The sequence below is a fragment of the Myxocyprinus asiaticus genome, chromosome 13 (genome assembly GCF_019703515.2).
Source record: "Myxocyprinus asiaticus isolate MX2 ecotype Aquarium Trade chromosome 13, UBuf_Myxa_2, whole genome shotgun sequence".
NCBI lineage: Eukaryota > Metazoa > Chordata > Actinopteri > Cypriniformes > Catostomidae > Myxocyprinus > Myxocyprinus asiaticus.
The window spans coordinates 46,753,408-46,770,840 of NC_059356.1; the positions used below are offsets into that span (position 1 = coordinate 46,753,408).

At 37.4% G+C, this 17,433-nt stretch overlaps 2 protein-coding genes across 2 annotated transcripts; one reads left to right on the forward strand and one right to left on the reverse strand.

The window, feature by feature from the left end:
- The first annotated feature begins 140 nt into the window (after positions 1-140).
- mif4gdb (MIF4G domain containing b) lies at positions 141-7,202 on the forward strand. The gene is made up of 6 exons (XM_051713532.1): positions 141-241; positions 2,061-2,143; positions 2,244-2,353; positions 2,645-2,800; positions 2,981-3,073; positions 4,918-7,202. The coding sequence occupies exons 2-6, from the start codon at positions 2,062-2,064 to the stop codon at positions 5,143-5,145; spliced, it is 669 nt and encodes a 222-aa protein (XP_051569492.1). The 5' UTR covers positions 141-241; position 2,061; the 3' UTR covers positions 5,146-7,202.
- Positions 7,203-7,303: 101 nt separating this feature from the next.
- LOC127449904 (28S ribosomal protein S7, mitochondrial) lies at positions 7,304-12,691 on the reverse strand. The gene is made up of 5 exons (XM_051713531.1): positions 12,584-12,691; positions 11,515-11,706; positions 9,203-9,266; positions 8,929-9,096; positions 7,304-7,790 (listed from the first exon to the last, which is right to left on the reverse strand). The coding sequence occupies exons 1-5, from the start codon at positions 12,625-12,627 to the stop codon at positions 7,569-7,571; spliced, it is 690 nt and encodes a 229-aa protein (XP_051569491.1). The 5' UTR covers positions 12,628-12,691; the 3' UTR covers positions 7,304-7,568.
- Between the last annotated feature and the right edge of the window lie 4,742 nt (positions 12,692-17,433).

Below are 17,433 nucleotides of genomic sequence, written 5' to 3' on the forward strand. Positions count from 1 at the left end.
AATTAATATTCAATAGACGTCCGTTCGCTAATTTGCCAGTTGACTAGAGTCCGCCTCCCAGCTTCTGTCTCACAGCCAATGAGTGAGGCCTATGGGGAGAACGTCACGTTATGTGATTAATATTCATAAGCCCTTCGCCGCAGCAGGATTGTGAAGTTGTCCAAACGGGACGGACAGCAGGAAAAGGAGAAGGAGTGAGAAATGTGAATACTTCCTTATGTTCAGTTCACCTGACTTTAAGGTAAGTGTTTTTCTTTTGCATTCTTATAATAATAATAATAAAAGTTATGTGCGTTACAAAAGCTGTTTAATGATTTTAGCTGTTGCTTGCAGTCTTTAAATGAAGTTTTATCTGTCTTATTGAGCTGTTTTTATCAGTTTGAGTTGTTCAGAATTTACTTGATTGCTAAATGGTACGTATATATCTAATCCATCTGTGTTTGTGTATGTTTACTAATGAAAGAAAGTCCAAGTGTGTAAATTAAAGCCGACCTTACTATAAAGTGACTGTAGCGAGGGATTTTACCAGCTTCTTTTGATAGTTAACTGTCAGTAGTTATTAGTTATTTATCATGAACTAGTTGTGCATCGACCCGCTGTTGTTTGGCTGGTCTAATCCGTTTATCCCTTTAACACACGAGCTGCTGTCCCCTTTGAATAGGCAGACTGATGACTGCACATATTTCAACAGAGCAGAATGCCACTATGGCAATAATGTGTTCTTGGTGTGTGTTTTTGTAATGACATTTCAATGCCAGCTAGAACTGCTTTATGGTGCATTTAATAGCGGAGTAATCTTGTTTTAAAGAGTAAATTTGGACTTAGTGGCTTTTAAAGGGATAGTTCACCCAAAAATGAAAATTCTCTCATTTATTCACCCTCATGATATCCCAGATGTGTATGACTTTCTATCTTCTGCTGAACACAAATGAAGATTTTTATAAGAATATTTCAGCTCTGTAGGTCCATACAATGCAAGTGAATGGTGACCAGAACTTTGAAGCTCCAAAAAGCACACAAAGGCAGCATAAAATCTTAATCCATGTCTTCTGAAGTGATATGATAGGTGTGGGTGAGAATATCAATATTTAAGTCCTTTTTTGGTAGAAATTATTTTCCCTGTCCAGTAGGGGGCGATATGCATGAAGAATGTGAATCACCAAAAACACAAGAAGAAGAATGTGAAAGTGGAGATTGACTGAGTAGGGAGGAGAATTTATGGTACAAATATTGATCTGTTTTTCACCCACACATATCATATCACTTCAGAAGGCATAGATTAAACCACTGGAGTCTTATGGATTACTTTTATGCTGCCTTTATGTGATTTTTTTAGCTTCAAAATGTTGGCACCCATTCACTTGCACTTTATGGACCTACAGAGCTGAGTAGGGAGGATAATTTATAGTAAAAATATTTATCTGTTTCTCACCCACACATATCATATAACTTCAGAAGGCATAGATTAAACCACTGGAGTCTTATGGATTACTTTTATGCTGCCTTTATGTGATTTTTTTAGCTTCAAAATGTTGGCACCCATTCACTTGCACTTTATGGACCTACAGAGCTGAGAAATTATTCTAAAAATCTTAATTTGTGTTCTGCTGAAGAAAGAAAGTCATACACATCTGGGATGGCATGAGGTTGAGTAAATGATGAGATAATTTTCATTTTTGGGTGAACTATACCTTTAATGCACCATGAACTAACAATGAACAATTGTATGTTCATAAACTAACATGAACAAAGATGAATAAATGCTGTAAGAATATATATTGTTCATTGATATTTAATGATACCTAATGCATTAACTAATGTTAACAAATGGAACCTTATTGTAAAGCATATCAGTGGGTGTAATATAGGCCTAATTATTCACTCTTGTCTAATATTGTCTGGATGTAAATGTCTGTAGTTTTGAAGAAAACATTTTCTCCAAATGTTGATTATTGCGACATCAGTTGACAGGCATGGCTTCCGCAGTGCAAATGAACCAAAGAGCTTTGAATATATTTATTCGCTGTTTTGATTTTCCGTCTTTCCCTTCTAATGGACAGAATGGAGAACTCATCCAAAGAGGAGTACAAGATCCAGTCATTTGATGTGGAGACGCAGAAACTCCTCAAAACTGCCTTGAAAGGTCAGTTCTCTTTTATTCGCAGCAGTTTTGCATGATAATGACGACGTGAGGCTCACAAATGTTGGTGAATTATTTTAAAAGAATAATTTTGCCTTATTAGACCCAGGTTCAGTTGATCTGGAGAAAGTGTCCAATGTTATAGTGGAGCAGTCTCTGAAGGACCAGGTCTTCAGCAGGGAGGCCGGACGCATCTGTTATACTATAGTCCAGGTAAAATAATGCGCTACATACACGAATATAGCAAGCCATGATTAAAGCTGAGAAGAGTAAGGAATTCTAAAGAGGAATGCAGCACTTACTAAATTGCAGTGTATTCAAGCTTTTGTCTTGTAGTTTTATCATAAAATTAAGAAAACATTTACTGTGTTACATAAACTTGCTCAGCAAGTATTACCAGCCATTCTTCTGTCTGATATTAAAGTCTCTCGCAACAAAGTAAGCTTGGACAAATGCTTTTAATTGGAATATAACACCTCTCTTATCTGCTCAATCCCCATGTAGGCAGAGGCCAAACAGACCAATGGGAGTGTGTTTCGGCGTAACCTGCTGAACCGACTGCAGCAGGAGTTTAAAGCCAGAGAAGAGACGAGGAAGAGATCCACTCAGGAGTGGGTTTGCGTCGTGTCCTTCATCTGCAACATCTTTGACTACCTCAAGGTGAACAGATGGCGCAGGAACGGTTGCCTTCTCGTGTTTCAGAATTGGATAACTAGGAAAGCATGCTGGAAATTGAAAAGTTAATGGGTATTTGGATAGATATAATTGAAATCAAAGGAATGCATGTAAGATTTCATTGGAAATGTGAACTAACATTTAACTTTATTCTGTCGGCTACAGGTGAACAACATGCCCATGATGGCCCTGGTGCACCCTGTGTACGAATGTTTGTTCAGACTGGCACAGCCTGATGCCCTGAAGAACGAGGAGGAGGTGATTTCTCTTCTTAAGAGCATTTTAAGCATTAGCAGATTCTGGGCAGGCGGTGTTTTGAGAGATTGCTCATTCATTTCAGCTCATGTAAATCATTTTTTTAAATTTTTTTTCTTATGAAAAAATTGTTGAAAGAATATGAGAAGAAAAAAATTATACTGCAAAATATTAACATAAATATATGGACACTGTTTATTTATTTTAAAGAAAGAAAAATCTATAAAGAATTTATTGAAATAATCCGGTCACTGTATGTTGGGGATTTCCCCTCTGAAAGAGCTGAACGCCTGTAACATGAACTTTACTAACGGGTTAATTGCCTCACTCTAACCCATATTAATCAGCTATATCCACAACATAAACATAATATTACAACATACTGTACAGCTGCACAGGCAATGAAGCCAATGAACAGGTGAACTTGAACAAAGTTACGCACTAGACAGAATGCGTAACTTGTGTTGTGAACACAAAATATCGCAATCTATAACACAATGTTATTTTTGTTGACTAAAATTATATGCCATTTTAGTCTAAAATGACTCAAATTACTATGATAAAATGAAACATTGACTAAAATTAAAGGGATAGTTCACACAAAAACGTAAATTCTCTCATCATTTACTCACCCTCATGCCATCCCAGATGTGTGTGACTTTCTTTCATCTGATGAACACAAATTAAGGTATTTAGAAGAATAGTTCAGCTCTGTTGGTCCATATAATGCAAGTGAATGGTCAGACATTTAAAGCTCCAAAAAGCACATAAAGGCAACATAAAAGTAATCCATAAGACTCCAGTGGTTAAATTCATATCTTCAGAAGTGATATGATAGGTGTGGGTGAGAAACAGATCAATATTTAAGTCCTTTTTTTTACTCTAAATCTCCATTTTCACTTTTACATCTAAAAGTCACATGTGGTGCCTGTTTAGTTTCACTTTCACATCTGAAAGTAATAGTTAAAGTGGAGATTTAGAGTAAAAAAGGACTTAAATATTGATCTGTTTCTCACCCACACCTATCATATCACTTCTGAAGACATGGATTAAACCACTGGAGTCTTATGGATTATTTTTATGCTGCCTTTATGTAATTTTTGGAGCTTCAGATTTCTGGTCACCATTCACTTGCATTGTATGGACCTACAGAGCTTAAATATTCTTCTAAAAATCTTCATTTGTGTTCTGCAGAAGAAAGAAAGTCATACACATCTGGGATGGCATGAGGGTGAGAAAATAATGAGAGAATTTTCATTTGTGGGTGAACTAACCATTTAAATGACATATTATATGATGAAATATTGACAATTTGAAGATCATTTTCAGAAAAATTATTAAAATACAAAAATACTGTGTGAAAATTAATGCTGCGTAAGGTACTCAAAAGATGGGTTAGACGTGTGTGTGTTTTATTAATTAATGTATGCATTTTTCATACTGAATTACCCAGCTCTTCATCATTTATCTGATGGTGATTAATTAGCAGAGTTTGAATTTTCATGAATTCATTCAAGGGCTTTGCAACCATCATAATCATATTTTAGGAGTTGTACTGTGCTTGGCCACAGTGCAAAGAAATAATTGTATTCAGTTGCATAATACAAAAACATTTAGACCAAGCAAAAAACAGATTGCATTAGCAGTGGACTGAACGAATGTGCATGCAGTCAGTGGGCAAGCACCTACCATACGATTGTTACATCACCTAATTAATATTCATGAGTCAACGTGATGAAGTATATAATATGTCCCTGCAACTTTTCAGATAGTTTTACACCCCTGAATTTAATCACTAATTTCACTAGTTATGATCACACCCTATGATCACTCACTCTCTCTCTCAGATGGACTGTCTGGTGCTACAGTTACATCGCATCGGAGATCAGCTGGAGAATATGAATATGCAGTTGATGGATGAGCTGTTTTATCTGCTGAGGGATGGTTTTCTCCTGCAGGAGGATCTGAGCTCCATGGGTCGCCTGCTTCTGCTCGAGATCCTCGAGTTCCGCGCAGGTGGTTGGACTCTCAGCGACACGGCTCAGAAGTACTACTACAGTGAAGTGACGGACTGAGGAATCCACCAATCAGGAGAGAGACAAATGAAGGCAGGAAAAATTGCAATAGGTGAACGGAACCAATAGTGGAGGCTTTATTTTTATAATTATCCTCAGAGAAAAGCTTTGGCTGTGTTTGGAATACTAGGTTACTACTAAATACTGGGCAGTATGTGCACTCCCTGCCCTTCTGTTTTTATTATCATAGGATGTGAAACAGAATGCGTCAGAGGTACAGCACGCTACATTGCAGTGTTCAGAGCTAAAAAGTCTTTGAGTGTGCTTTGTCTCTGGGTATTCCATGCCCCAGAAAATCTGCACACTATATACTGTAATAGTAAGAAAGGTATGCTATTCTGAACATAGCCTTTGTGATTCACTAGGTATGAGATTTAATATGAAGTAGATGATTTAATCAAGGTTAGATGAAGTGCTTGCTTGATTTCAAAGGGTGTGTTATTGAACTTTGTTAGGGGTGTGTTTCTGGTGGCTTTTGAAACCATTACAATAAGGAGCAAGAGAGCACACCCTGTGTGTAAACATCCCCGTTGTCCATGTTAAAATGTTACAGAGGCATTTTGTATCCCAGCATTCCTTATGTGTGTGTGCAGTTAAACGGTCCATTTATGGTTAAGCAACACAATTCATATGAAGACAGTTGGATAATGTCTTCCTATACAATGTCTGGCTGAAAAAAAAAATTTATTTTAGCCAAAGTTATGCAGCAGTTTGTGGTCAGTATGATTCCTTTAGTGTTCATGAATCTCCTAAAATGTAAAATTTGATTGGTCGAGGCCTGAATACGAAAGTGAATACATTGGTTTCTAGTTATACATGCTGTGCTGGAGTACATCAAGTTAATATAATTGAAATATACAGATTTACAACAATTACCTTAAAGAGTTCCATGGGCATGTATTTAATGAAGTTGTTTTTGTGACAGATGTTGTCACAAAGGGCTTTTAAAAGCCAGGTAAATAAAGTTTTGAATGTATACTTATTGTTAAAGGAAGAATCTGGGTTCAATACAAGTTGAGCTCAGTCAACAGCATTTGTGGCATAAGGTGATTACCACAAAAAATTAAATTCGACTCGTCCCAGATTTTCTTTAAAAAAAGCAAATATAGAGGTATCAGTGAGGCACTTACAATGGAAGTGAATGGGGGCCAATTTTTGAATGTTAAAATACTCACGGTTTCAAAAATATAGCCACAAGATGTAAACAATATATGCATAAACATGATTTTAGTGTGATAAAATCGCTTATTAACCTTTTCTGTGTAAACTTATATCCAATTTTGCAACTTTGTTGCCATGACGACCGTAAAAATGATGATTTAAACAACTTTACAGCTCCAATAATACATAAGTTTAAACAGATTAATTAATGTAAGTGCTTTTATAAAAGTATAAGCTTCATATTTCTGCCTTTAAACCCTCCAAAAATTGGTCCCATTCACTTCCATTGAAAGTGTCTCACTGTAACCTTGATTTTTGCTTTTTTTAAAGAAATTGAGGGACGGGTTGAAATTAATTCTTATGGTAATCATCATTATGCAACAAATGCTGTCGATTGAGCTTAACTTGTATTGAACCCAAAATATTACTTTTTCTTTAGCTGTTATTCTTAAATTCTTACATAAATGATATTTCCCTTAGTAGGAGGAATAATTATTTTTATTGTGTAGAAACAGTAATTGAGAATAAGTATAGAGAATATAAAATATTGAATACATAATGAAGATTTTAAATAAATGAAAAGCAAAATATTTGTTGGATTTTTTTTTTTTTTTTTTTCAAGGTGAATACTAGAAACCAAAGTTCGTTTTTAAGAGGCACAACAGGCCTGTTTGTGGTTCAACATTTACATACAGTACTTCTTTCAGGGATGATATTTTTTATATTTTTTAATACTAACAAACATTTCTTCACAGTGATACTGGTGGTGCAGATTTTGTATTTGAAAGTGTAAAATAAGATGGTCTATTCCTCAGGCTCCGGATTAGACAATGACTTGTGTAATTATCTTGATGCCACTTAAACCTTTTTAAATAAAGAACTGAACACAAACAGAAGGTTTTTGTTGTTGTGTTGTTTATTTGTTTGTTTTCCCCATTTGGAACAGAAAGTAACATTTGAAGCAACTTTAGTCCCCCAAAACACGTGCAATGAAATGTCTTAGATTAGTTGTCTTTTTATTTGAATGTACAACAGATGACGTTGTGACACCTTTTCTAACTCAAGTTTGGAAATGTGACAATATTTATAGCTTTATTATCTTTCTTTATTTTTATACAAAGACAATCTCTATTTATGAGTCGGGAAAAACACACCCATGTCCTTTTTATGTCTGAAGCAATGTCCACCAAGACCCTTAATGCAGCCAGTCTAAACAAGAGGGTCCCACGTTGATGTAGGAATTGTCCAGATCTCCCCTTTCTCTACCACCAGCGGTAGTGGGCATATGCCCTATTGGCTTCGGCCATCTTGTGTAGGTCATGTTTGCGTTTCACTACGTTTCCCTCGTTGGCGAAGGCAGCCAGGAGCTCCTGGGAGAGTTTTTCGTACATGTGCGTGCGACGATGTTTGTTGTCTCTGCATTCTGTGATCAACCATTTCATGGCCAGAAAACGCCGGCGGTTATCCGTGAGAGGAACAGGCACCTGCCAGATCAAACCAAGACCTAGTGTTTTAAGGTTTTACTTTGTGATGTCATATGAACTACTGATATTCTGCTAAACCAATTGTTTTGTGTCCCACAGAAGAAAGTCCAACAGGTTTGGAATGACATGGAACGGGTGTGTAAATTAATTTTGTTTTTGGTTGAAATACTACTTCAAAAGTATTCATGTCATCCAAATAAACGTGCTCCATAAAAAGTTAAAGACTCAGCCTGTGAGGACAACAAACCCTTTTGATTTCAAGAAACTAAACCCCAGCATGACTGAACATGTAGTATATTTACCACAAGTTACTTTGGTTAAAAATCATCTGCAAAATGACATTTATGCTCAAGCGATTAACTTCATTGGTTGAGCAGCATACCGCTTTAGTGTCGTGATGAATTTAGGCAAACTAATACATGTTAGCTGAACTTGGTCATTTTGAGATTATTGACACTTGTCCAATTAACCGAAGTGTTATCTCCTTTTGTCAGATTCATTTCTACAGACAGCATAGTACACTAATTTTTCTGAATGTTTGTGAACTTTTTTAATATTGTCTAAAGTAGGCATTTCATTCTCAAAATGTTGTGAATATCTCATTTGCCATTATTAAATTGCATTATACTGTATATAGAAACCAGTGTTAAACGGGCCGTCTTGCTTTCTAGCAGTGGCGGATTTAGGCATGGGCAACATGGGCAGTAGCACAGGGCGGCATCTTGCCGGGGGCGGCACGGCATGGAGCCCCCCCCCTTCAGCAGCCCCACCCCTCAAGGGTGGGTGGGGGGCGGGGGGGGGTTCGCCCAGGGCACCAGACAAGCTAGAACCTCCACTGCTTTCTAGATATTGCTATCACCATCGGCCATTTCAGTACTTATATCAGTCAACCACTAATTCTACATTTGAATGTGGAATGACGGGCCTAAATCGCCTGTGGATACAGTAAAAAAAATTTCACATTAACATTTTCAAGCACCCATTTGTAAAAATAAAGCAGTTTCATCCCAACAAATAGACAGAGCAGCTCAATAAGGAGTACATCAAAGGCTTTTGTCTATTTGTGTTTCAGTAAGGGCTGAGGGATCCAAATTTATCTGTAAAACATCTCAATGAATATTCAGGGCTCTTCTCTGACCTGGTAAAATTTTCCTCCTTTCTGAATACTGGCCAGGCCGATGATGGGTTTGCAGTTCTCCAGGGCCTGATGGAAGATGGTGTACGGATTACACTCAATCTCTTCTCTTTTAGCTGGAGGAGATTTATGGTATTTCTCCACCTGTTTTCTCTTAATGGTCTCCAGTGTCTAAACGGGCACCAAAGATTAAGGCAGAATACAAGAAATGATGTCAAGACTAAAAAGAGTCATGTCAGATAGTGTACACTATGAAGCACTGTGATTTCATTCAAACCTGTGTCATGATTCCTCTAGCAAGTATTTTTTTGCCATCTTGCATCATGGTGTTGATGAACTTACTGTCGGGAGGAAAGAAAAAGATATTCCACGTATTAAAAGACCATGCATCGAGGACACTGGGGCTAGTTGTGGCCAGATCTCAGTAACTATAAGGTTTTGGGTAGTGATAAACCAGTATATCGGACAATATTTGGCCAATTTGCGATGATCTTGCATTGGCCGATAACCACGTTCGCTTGACAGATTAACAGAAGTGTTTACTTTCCCTTGTGTCAAATCCAAAATCTACCAATAGACTTGTCAATGGATAGTCAACACTTTTTGTTTCCAAGGTTTTTTCTTTCCAGGTTTATGCACATTTGAGTATATCTTGCATAAAAGAAGTTCAATTCACTTTAGAAATGTTGCTGTGTTGTGAAATTGTATTATTTACATTTACATGTATGCATTTGGCAGACGCTTTTATCCAAAGCGACTTACAGTGTACAGTTATTACAGGTACAATACCCCCGGAGCAACCTGGAGTTAAGTGACTTGTTCAAGGACACAATGGTGGTGGCTGTGGGGATCGAACCAGCAACCTTGCCAGTTATGTGCTTTTGCCCACTATGCCACCACCACTCCACATATTATTATTATGTTTATAAACATTTACATTGGCGGCCAAAAGTTTGGAATAATATACAGATTTTGCTGTTTTGGAAAGAAATTGGTACTTTTATTCACCAAAGTGGCATTCATCTGATCACAAAGTATAGTCAGGACATTACTGATGTAAAAAAACAGCACCATCACTATTTGAAAAAAGTCATTTTTGATCAAATCTAGACAGCAGCCATCACTCCAACACCTTATCCTTGAGTAATCATGCTAAATTGATCATTTGTTACTAGAAAATCACTTGCCATTATATCAAACACAGTTGAAAGCTATTTGGTTCGTTAAATGAAGCTTAACATTGTCTTTGTGTTTGTTTTTGAGTTGCCACAGTATGCAATAGACTGGCATGTCTTAAGGTCAATATTAGGTCAGAAATGGCAAAAAAGAAACAGCTTTCTCTAGAAACTCGTAGAAAGAGATGTGGAAGGCCAGATGAACAACTAAACAAGAGGATAAGTACATCAGAGTCTCTAGTTTGAGAAATAGACGCCTCACATGTCCTCAGCTGACAGCTTCATTGAATTCTACCCGCTCAACACCAGTTTCATGTACAACAGTAAAGAGAAGGCTCAGGGGTGCAGGCCTTATGGGAAGAATTGCAAAGAAAAAGCCACTTTTGAAACAGAAAAACAAAAAGAAAAGGTTAGAGTGGGCAAAGAAACACAGACATTGGACAACAGATAATTGGAAAAGAGTGTTATGGATCTTAACCCCATTGAGCTTTTGTGGGATCAGCTAGACTGTAAGGTGCGTGAGAAGTGCCCGACAAGACAGACACATCTATGGCAAGTGCTACAGGAAGTGTGGGGTGAAATGTCACCTGAGTATCTGGACAAACTGACAGCTAGAATGTCAAGGATCTGCAAAGCTGTCATTGCTGCACATGGAGGATTTTTTTATGAGAACTCTTTGAAGTCGTTTAAGAAGTTCTGAACATTTATTTCAAATTGTAATTGTAATTTATCATGTTATTAATGTCCTGACTATACATTGTGATCAGTTGAATGCCACTTTGGTGAATAAAAGTACCAATTTCTTTCCACAAGAGCAAAATCTGCACATTATTTCAAACTTTTGGCCACCAGTGTATATCGGCCATACTGCTCTCTAAATATCAGTATCAGAATCGGCCATTAAAAAATCAATATTGGTCGACCTGACCACTAGTTTTGAGTCATAAGTCCAATTAACAGTACACAAATGTGTATTTTCTAAACCAGTGGTTTTGTATGTTGGTTTCAAACACCTAGTTCAAAACTCTCTTAAATTATATTTTAATTAAAATGGCACTATCATTGTGTTTTTGCTTTAGTTGTTCAGTAAACAAGTGAATACAATAAAATGACATTGGCATACATTCAGGCAAGGGTCAGCTATAATAAACTACCTAACTAAACATTTTTAATGTGTTCTCAGGTCAATATTTTTCATAAAATTTCCATTTGAGGCTGGTTATCACATATTTTAAAATACTGATATGAATATTTGTTGGACAAAAGAATGGTTTGATATATTTTTGTATGATTTACATTTGTGCTGTTTAATGAATTTTGTTTTAAAATAGTTTTTAATGTTTAAAGTATATACCAGTTTAATGGCTTGACCACTATAGTGTGACAATATGCTACAATTGTGTTTTTTTTTTACCTTATCACAGGGTCATTGAAAGGGGAGCTTGTGGCACTTGACAGTGCTGCTTTTATTGGTCTCACTGTTTTAAGTTCTTTCAGCTCTTTCTCTTCAGGACTGAGATCTGATTCTGAATCTGTGAGAGCATCTTTACTGGGATCAGGATCCAGATAGTACGGATTATAGCGACTCCATCTCACGAAACACACACTAAAAATAAAAGATACAGAAGAGAAGACAATACAGAGCAAATAGATGTGTACAAAATTAAAGGAATATTCTGGTTCAATACAAGTTAAACTCAATCAACAACAAGTGTGGCATAATGTTGATTACCACAAAAATCTGTTTAGACTTGCCGCTCATTTTCTTTAAAATGAAGCAAAAATCGAGCTTACAGTGAGGCACTTACAATGGAAGTGAATGGGGGTGAATTTTTGAAAGTTAAAATACTCACTTTTTTAAAAGTATAGCCACAAGATGTAAACAATATGTGTGTAAACATGAATTTAGTGTGATAACCAGTCACTTAATAACCAGTAATAATAAGTTATAGCCAATTTAACAGCTTCGTTGCCATGATAATGTAATGTCAATAAACCCCAAAACCTCAAAATGACTGTAAAAATTTCAATTTAAACAACTTTACAGCTTAAATAATACGAGTTTTGACAGAAGAATTAATGTAAGTGCTTTTATAAAATTATAAGCTTCACATTTCTGACTTTAAACCCTCCAAAAATTGGCCCCATTCACTTCCATTATAAGTGCCTCACTGTAACCTCGATTTTTGCATTTTTTTTATTTTTATTTTTTAAAGAAAGGTTGGGACGAATTGAAATAATTTTTTGTGCTAATCCACATTATGCCACAAATGTTGTCGATTGAGCTTAATTAAACCCGGAATATCCCTTTAAACACATGGTTCACGTCTTGACCTGCTATTGCGAAGAACGCCAGTTAAACACACATTTATAAAAAAAATACAGAAACAATCGGAAACATGGCATGATTTAGATCTCAGATTGGATACGACGCACAAACAAATAAAGAAAACGACCAAAAAAAAAAAAAAAACAGCATTTACCTCGGTGTCCAAGGTTTCAATAAATATCTGATGGAGGCTGCCATCTTTAGAATGGGATAATGTCTGGTCTCAGATCAGTTTAGGTGACACGCACTTCTTACATTTTCTGTTAGAGGAGAAAGGAAACACTGATCTCAGATCAGCGCTTAAACACTCTGACGCGACAGTTAAAGGACCTCATCTGAAGAAGGCTCCGTTACTGCCTGAGTAAAATAACGTAATTTAATATATTATTTTTAACAAAAAAGGAAATAAACAATTTTTTTTATGTCAAATATATATCAACTCAAAAGACTGAAAAGTAGACAGTCAGTGATTTAATATCACGTATGCGTTGTTGGTTACCAGTTCTCTCAAACGTCGTGCTGCCCTCTAGCGGTTGCGAGTGTCACTTCACACGACATTAACCCTTGTGCGACCTTAGGGGCATTTTTTGTCTTTTTCATTTTAGTTTTTTCGATCATTTTGACTGTGTTAATGCCAAAGGCATACATTTTGCCAAAGGTGTGTATTTTTGGGGGATTTTTGATATTTCAACCTCAGTTCCTGTAATACATCTATAATTCACTGTGTACACAAAATAGTTACACTCAGGACCTTCAGGACAAAAATGTCCCCATTGAAACCCATTAAAACTGCAATATTTGATCCCAGTGCCATTAAAGCATAAAATCATGAATTCTATGATATTATGCTTTCATTCCGGAGCCCTGGCTTCAAAATTTACATTTTTAATATTTTCCACCAGATGGCGCCATTTTTCCCATGTTTGGCCTATGGAGCAAATACATGCTTTTCTCCTATATTCTGTTTGCTGTATTATAGAGCACTGCAGGCCTATTGAATAAATGATGCAGCTAAAATTGTATGGGTGTGTTGGTGTAGATGTCAGAGTGTGTTTTGTATGTGTGTACTGAGAAATTTGTGTGTGTGTCTAAAAAACAATAGTGGCATTATATAAACAAACTGGAATTTAAAGGGTTAAAATCCTGAAAATGAAAGAATATTTGGTAGTTATGATCAGGACTGATGTTGGTTAGAAAATCTAAGTCAGTGAAAGTGGAAAATAATATTAATATATAATATTTTTATGGCAGTTTTTTGACACGGGCATTTTCGTCCTCTAAGGACCACTGTGTAACTTTTTAAAATTGACGCACAAGGTTTAATAAGTAAACAAATAAAACATACTACAACATAAAATGACCACATGCAATATTACATAAATTAGGAGAAAATGTTTCAAAAGCGAAACTTCTCTTAACTGCATTTTCATATTTTTAACACTTGTTATGATCTCTGGTGGTATGTACTATGTTCAAAATATCCTCAACTTTTTCTGCTTGACAGCTATTTCAGATTAAAACAAAATATCTTTTCATTTTTAGGTTTCGTTGTGCGAGGTTCTGATCCTCCGGTGGTTCTACTGGGAGGCTCAGTGGTCTTGCCATGTTATGTTGACAAACCTTACTGAAATTAGGTGATTTCTCTGTTGTCTGATCAACTTCACATTGAGTGTTTTTAGCAATAACTCTGTTACTATGAAAAGTGTTATGTATGAAATCATGGGCGCAGAATACGCGGGGGATTCCAGCACTTTTTCACAGGGCAAATGTGTTTACGCTGTGTCTTTCATACAGCAAATGTCTAAATGTGTAAAAACAAAAGTTAAAATTCACTGGTCAATCATGTAATTAATTCAATATAAATTTGTAATCGATTCAGAGCCTTAGAAATATATCTTATATACTTATGTTCGGCGAATCATTCTGTCCCCCTCACTTTTGAAATGATTGCTACACCCCAGTATGAAATGTTCTTAAACTATCATATTTTCCCAGTTCACGTTCGGTCCTAAGAAAATCATGGTTCATTTTTATGATAGCGTTGAATGGAGGAATGATCGGGTTTTACATCATGGATCTGAATGATGAATGTAACGTTGCTGGCGCTGGCAATGATGATGACGAAGACGATGAATTGAAGATGAACCCAAGTGCAATTTATTTACAGTGGCATCCAAAACGTGAAACATAACAAAACATAAACATGAACTTGATTTGACTTAAACTAGACTTGACATAAACTTGACTTGGCTTGACTTGACTTGACTTGAACAAAAACAATACACATGAACATGGAGGGAAAACATGAAATCACATGACTAGGGACACATGACATGAAACAGGAAATAACTTTCAAAATAAAAGACCAAGGCGGCGCTGGAGGCTTGGAGGAGCAAGGCGGAGCTGGGGGATCGGAAGACTGAGGTGGAGCCGGTGGGGCTGAGGACCAAGGTGGAGCTGTAGGGTAGGAGGTCCCCAGTGGAGCTGATGGATCAGAGGGATGAGGCGCAGCCAGAGGATTGGAGAGCCAAGGTGGAGCCAGGTGACCGACAGACCAAGGAGGAGCCGTAGGGACAAGGGACCCCCGCAAAGCCGACAGGCTGAAGGATCGCACCTGCACCGACGTGGCATGGAGCAGGCTCAGGCGTGGCTGTGACGTGGCATGGAGCAGGCTCAGGCGTGGCTGTGACGTGGCATGGAGCAGGCTCAGGCGTGGCTGTGACCTGGCATGGAGCAGGCTCAGGCGTGGCTGTGACATGGCATGGAGCAGGCTGAGGATCCGGGACAAAAGATGGCACTATCTCAGCGACCATGACAAGGAACTCCGGCTCGGCATCCGCCAGGGCAAGGTCGATAATGAGCGAGGCTGAGGGAACTGCAACCGCCAGGCATCAAAGTGGAGATTTGCTCACTCAATCCAAAATGGAAAATGTCTTTGAGGGTGACCTCATTAAAGTCCACCCAGCAAGCCAGATCGCAGAAGTCCTCTACATAATGATCCAGGGGACGATTCCCCTAATGTAGGCGGATGAGTTGAATTGCTGGGTTCATTGTTCGGTAAGGTATTTCTGTAACGACGGCTGCTGGCACTGGCAAAGATGAAGACGATGATGAAGGAATGAAGATGAACCCAAGTGCAATTTATTTACAGTGGCATCCAAATCGTGAAACACAACAAAACATAAACATTAACTTGATTTGACTAAAACTAGACTTGACATAAACTTGACTTGGCTTGAAACATGAATCAACAAAATACACGACAATGAAATTGGTATGATAATTTTGACAAGATTATGTATTTGAGCACTTTGTGAACACATGATGTTAATGTGATAAATAATATGTCCTTTCATTCTTTTCAATGAACAGATTCTGTTGGATGGGCCTGTGTGATTGGATTTCTCCTAATAGTCTGGGCAATTGTGAAGCTTATAGATTTTACTTTCAGTGTACAGTATGGATCATCTGGTTTTTCTTTATCTCCTCAATTTGGAATATCCAATTCCCAATGTGCTCTAAGTCCTAGATTGAGGTGAGTAGTGACCGGATGGCAGAGGATGAATCTCAGTTGCCTTCGCATCTGAGACCGTCAACATGTGCATCTTATCACATGGCTTGTTGAGCGCGTTACCGCAGAGACATAGCGCGTGTGGAGGCTTCACACTATTCTACGCGGCATCCACGCACAACTCACCACATGCCCCACCGAGAGCGAGAACCCCATTATAGTGACCAAGAGGAGGTTACCCCATGTGACTCTAACCTCTCTAGGGACCAGGCCAATTTGGTTGCTTAGGAGACCTCTCTGGAGTCACTCAGCATGCCCTGGGATGCGAACTCGCAAACTCCAGGGGTGGTAGTCAGTGTCTTTACTCACTGAGCTACCCAGGCCCCCTGGATCATCTTTTTTTAATTTCTTCTCTGTGTGATGATTTGAAGCACAAACTTGAGCTCGAGTCTGGTTTTAAGGGTCAGAGTTTTAGTCACTTTCATGTTTGTTTAAACATCAGTGATCTTCCATTAAAAAAATGTAGCAACATATCTGGCCAATCAGATTTCAGGAAATGAATGATCAAGTGGTTATTTGTCCTGGTGTAGCTTGTCTAATGTCTAAACATGATGGTTTAAGTGCTGCATCTCAGATATAAGCTGTGACATTCGTCTCTGTCTTTTGATTTGCTCTAAACAAAGCTAAATTCACTGTGCCGCTACTGTTAAAGTGGGAGTCTAGGGTTCAAAGCCAGACAGTAATCATGTTTGAATAATCAATGACGAGCATGATTCGGAGGTTTTACTTTTCCCTCCAAATACCTTTTTACTCCAATAATGGTTAAGATAATGTTTTTCTCTTCATTGTATAACGTCCTGTAAAGCTGAATACAACTTGCTATTAGCTTTTGGCGACCTCTCCTGGACATAAATGGAGCTCAAACGTGCCCATATGCCCTACAACACTTACCGCTTTGGCCACTGGGGTCAGTGTTTCGAAATTTCGGACAATGTATACCGATTTTGACAAAAGAAAAGTTGGTCTACTCTTTCCAATTTCACTGTGAGATCAGGTTGCTTCCATTACACTTAATTAAATATTGACTAAATGTCCATTTTTTGTGGGTTATGAAGCAATTGTATGTTCTTAAATGTAAATTAATCTATTTGTTTGAACTTTTATTTACTGTTTTAACTTGTATTACAGGTTTGCCCTGTATTGTCCCTATGTACCTGTTTGGATCGGTTGGTGTTGTTTTATTGAACTCTGTTGTACTGATGGCAGAACTGATACTCAAATCAGGTGAATGAACACAACACAACAACATCATATAGTTTCATCTTATCAATTTGATAAACAAAAGTACTTCCCTAATCCATAATGTTGATGATAAATATACAAATCACACCTTTGTTTTCATTGTACAGTGAACTGTTTTATCTAAAATTTATTTAAAATTATTTTTATGTTCATCCTCAGTTACTGGTGATCATCTAATTGGAGATCTGAGA

Bases quoted from the DNA above. Each gene is read 5' to 3' on its own strand.
- LOC127449904 (XM_051713531.1), bottom strand. From the start codon at position 12,627: ATGGCAGCCTCCATCAGATATTTATTGAAACCTTGGACACCGAG. The intron at 9,097-9,202 runs GTTTGAATGAAA...GTGCCCGTTTAG, and splicing joins CTAGAGGAATCATGACACAG to ACACTGGAGACCATTAAGAG. The intron at 7,791-8,928 runs GTCAGAGAAGAG...TTGATCTGGCAG, and splicing joins AAGGAGGAAAATTTTACCAG to GTGCCTGTTCCTCTCACGGA.
- mif4gdb (XM_051713532.1), top strand. From the start codon at position 2,062: ATGGAGAACTCATCCAAAGAGGAGTACAAGATCCAGTCATTTGATGTG. The intron at 2,144-2,243 runs GTCAGTTCTCTT...TTGCCTTATTAG, and splicing joins CCTCAAAACTGCCTTGAAAG to ACCCAGGTTCAGTTGATCTG. The intron at 2,801-2,980 runs GTGAACAGATGG...TGTCGGCTACAG, and splicing joins ACATCTTTGACTACCTCAAG to GTGAACAACATGCCCATGAT.